The following is a 3,659-nucleotide window of genomic DNA, read 5'->3' as shown; positions in this document are numbered from 1 at the left end:
AAACTAGTACCGGTACCGAAAAAAAAGAAGATTTATTCATAACATACGTGAAAAGACAGTTAAACCGAGTTAACGATAAAAACGATAACAAAATAACGCTGAAAACCGATAAAAACCCTGAAAACCACACATTTCACACCTGAGCCTCAACTCTCGCGGCCCGGTACCAAACGACTCGCGGACCGGGACCGGGACCGGTCCGAGGCCCGGGGGTTGGGGACCGCTGGTTTAGATTATAGCGCTATACTCTAAACCACTACAGGTGTATATGCACTACAGGTGGAATGATTCGATTGTGAAACACAAGTTTGTTTTTCATTAAAAAAATATGATTGACCTCAAACTGGAGATACATTGATTTTTATTGTAAGATTAAACAACAACAGCAAAAAAAAAAAAAATGCGTTTACGTGTCTACCTGGTAGAAGTGGTTGTCACAGCTACAAGAAATCACGTGATCCCTAAAGGTAAAGAGGAGCGCACCTAAGTGTTCGCGGAAGTAACTCGTTGTGTTACTGTGGAATTTTACAATCTCGATTACATGTCGACTCAAGGTTTGTTCTTGCTTTAATGACAGCTTTAATTTGACTTCACAGGATGATGAGAAACTCTGTGTCAGTAATTTTACGTGTCGATGTTTCCCTCATGCTTCCTGCATGCCGCCGTATACTCTATGTTAATGTTATATGGTGCGAGCTGTTGTTTCTTCAGATGTTTCTTTGGAAAAAACTATTTAAGTGAAAGGAGATGACCAAAAACTTTTAACATCTTTACGTTTAAATTTGAACTAATTTGACTCGGTAGATTCAATTTAATCATTAATCTTTCATTCCGTTCAGTTTTTCGGACAGCTGAAATGTCTGATGCAACGTCTTCATTCTGGCTCCGGTTGATTTTACTGGCCATTTTCATCCCTTCTTCCTCCGGTGGTGAGTTAAACTATTTTCTGATATAGAAAATGACTTTGGGCCTAGCCCGAATCTTTTTTTATTCTATTGAGATTAAAAATCGATTTTCAAGGGAGACCTGGGCAGCAGTGTCACAACAAAAATTTTAAAAAGAAGTTCTTTGGAATTGCGCCACCAGCCGCTGTATTGTTCAAAGGCCTCATTGAACACACACACCCAGAAAAAAACCTCACAACTCATTGAATTCACGACTGATTTCTTTGCAGAGGTTAAATGAAATTCATTGGAATTCTGGCGTCCATGTCTGGAGTTTACTAATGATTATTAATGATTAATTATGATCATAGTTAATGGAGGAATAAACAACCCCTGAGTATATTTTTACATATGTCAACATGATGATTCTAGATATTTAGGATCTGAGCTTTCATACTAAAATATAATATAATATATATTATATATAAAATGTAAAATTTTTATGTTAATTGTAATTAACAAGATTCGTTTAAAAAGTAGAATATGTGCTTCCAAAACACAAACGAGTCGTGCCTTCCTCCTAGACTACACAAAAGTACATTTTCAGGAGTTTTGGGCTAAAGTCCTAAAAATTTATGTGTATCTGTATAATATAATCATATGTGAGTCTTGAATTTTGTGTGTGATACAGTATTTCAAAGGAAAAAGCCATGACCTCCGCTACTAGTATCACATATTCTACACATGTATTATTTTCCTGGTAAAAACATTAGTTTTATTTGGGAATTTAATTGCTCATAAAATTGAGTCAATTCATTTAAAGGGTCCATTTAGCTGCTTTTTAAATCCTTTCATTATTTCTAATACACCACTGGTAAAATAAACATAGTACGAATACTACTTTTACTTTTCTTTTTCTTTTTTCACTTTGCGCTGTAAAATCTAAATGCAAAATGCAAAACAATTGAGGCATCCCTCCATTGTTCAAACCAGTGAAGTGTCCTGTAAGAATCTGGTTTGAAGCTGAGCTGCAGACATCATGTGTAGGCCTTTTTTTTTTTTTTATCTCCAGAAGACTTCTTGCTTGATGAAAAAACATCTATGTGGAGACACTTATAATAATTCAAGACACTTTAACACAATAATAGTTGATTTTATTGGGTTCAGTTGTCTCGAACTAGCAGTAGGATTATAAGAAGGATTACTTATTTCGTAATCTATTAAAACAAACTGTTCCCTAATGGTAAACTAACTCCTATTCAGAGCAGTAGTCCCAGTCAGGGTTTGCTTGCTCAAAATGAGGCGACTGCACACCTACAGTAAACACATCAAGTCTGTGTTGGGGGGAAAAAAGAACTCAAACTAAGTAATGGCAGGGTTTGTTTTTTTTAATAATGTTGTGGATGGATATCAGCTGAAGATGTGGAAATGTATCAAATGACTTTTGCTTGGGTTTTTAATCCCCTTGTTGAAACTTCATAGCTTTTGTGTTTGTAAAAATGGGGACATGCCTGCAGCATGCTGGACTTTGAGTATATCACCCAAAACGGTGAAATTTGCCATATTTTTACAAATAGTTTTAAGATAAACTGATGTGATTGTGTCAAATGTAAACTCACTATTTCCATTCAGCAGGGGGTTTGGGTAATCAGGGCTTTCTCACTCTAGGTTTTCACACTGTGGTTGGCTGGGTTAGAAGTCAATATTGCCTTTCTCTTTTTTCTCTCATTCAGACCGGATAAATGTGACTGCTGTGTTTGGCAAAAACACAACTCTGCCATGTCAAGCTTTAAATGGTAAAACCATTATTGGCCTAGAGTGGAGTAGACCTGATCTGGGGAAAAAATATGTCCTTCTGTACCGGGACAATCAATCTGATCCTACCAAACAGCATCAGTCTTTTAAGAACCGGGTGGTTCTGCAGGACAATCAGATGACAGATGGAAACGTGTCTTTGATTCTGAAGAATGTTACGACTGCTGATGCTGGTATATATCAGGTTCGCATAAGCAGAAAACGCTGGAAGAGAGCATATCTGGACAGTGATCCCATCTGCACCTTCAGCCTGAGTGTTGTTGATCCTCCAGGTGAGTGAGTAGAGTTGAGTGTGTGTGTGATCAGAGGTGAAGCTGCTTCCTGATTGTTGTTTGTTTCTAAAGATGTTGTTGATGAGACTTTGTAGAAAGCAGCTGGTCTGAGTGATGTGATCAGAATGCAGTAGATAATGTCTGACAGCAGTTTGAAGAGGAAATGGATTCTGTTCTGTTCTTCACTCATCACCTACCTGACAGCTGACACCTCACACCTGTTTCTCACCTGCAGGGCCACCAAGACAAGAGAAAGATGGAGGCAAGACTGAACTGATAGTTGGTCTGACAGTTTCAGTTTTGGTTGTTGTTGTTGTTGCTGCATTTGCAGTTGTTGTGCAAAAACAATGTGCCCACTGTAAATATACGGCACTACCCTCTGAAACACAAGTGTAAACAATAGTAAGACAATAAGTGTAACTACAGTATACTATACTGTAAACACAGATGTGTCTACAATATACTATAGTGTAAGCCAGTAGTATTCTAAGCCTACATTACATTACACTGTGACCTTACAGTACACCAGACTGTAAACACAGGTGTACCTGCACTATACTATTGGCATGGGTGTATCTTCACTACACTCTTAGCACATGTGTACATACACTACCATGTGTACATACCCTACATGTGTTCACATTTATGCATACCCTACATGTGTTCACATTTGTGCATACCCTAAATG

At 37.7% G+C, this 3,659-nt stretch overlaps 1 protein-coding gene across 1 annotated transcript; it reads left to right on the top strand.

The window, feature by feature from the left end:
• Positions 1-442: 442 nt before the first annotated feature.
• On the top strand, positions 443-3,640 carry LOC102306717. The gene is made up of 4 exons (XM_005952092.2): positions 443-554; positions 840-929; positions 2,618-2,971; positions 3,207-3,640. The coding sequence occupies exons 1-4, from the start codon at positions 542-544 to the stop codon at positions 3,365-3,367; spliced, it is 618 nt and encodes a 205-aa protein (XP_005952154.1). The 5' UTR covers positions 443-541; the 3' UTR covers positions 3,368-3,640.
• The last annotated feature ends 19 nt before the right edge of the window (positions 3,641-3,659 follow it).

Source organism: Haplochromis burtoni, unplaced genomic scaffold, assembly GCF_018398535.1.
Source record: "Haplochromis burtoni strain Fernald_Lab_line unplaced genomic scaffold, NCSU_Asbu1 Contig_1134, whole genome shotgun sequence".
Lineage (NCBI taxonomy): Eukaryota > Metazoa > Chordata > Actinopteri > Cichliformes > Cichlidae > Haplochromis > Haplochromis burtoni.
Note: the sequence above shows the minus strand (reverse complement) of the source record. Positions and strands in the feature narration are given on the sequence as shown.

Bases quoted from the DNA above. Each gene is read 5' to 3' on its own strand.
- LOC102306717 (XM_005952092.2), top strand. The intron at 930-2,617 runs GTGAGTTAAACT...TCTCTCATTCAG, and splicing joins CATCCCTTCTTCCTCCGGTG to ACCGGATAAATGTGACTGCT. The intron at 2,972-3,206 runs GTGAGTGAGTAG...TCTCACCTGCAG, and splicing joins GAGTGTTGTTGATCCTCCAG to GGCCACCAAGACAAGAGAAA.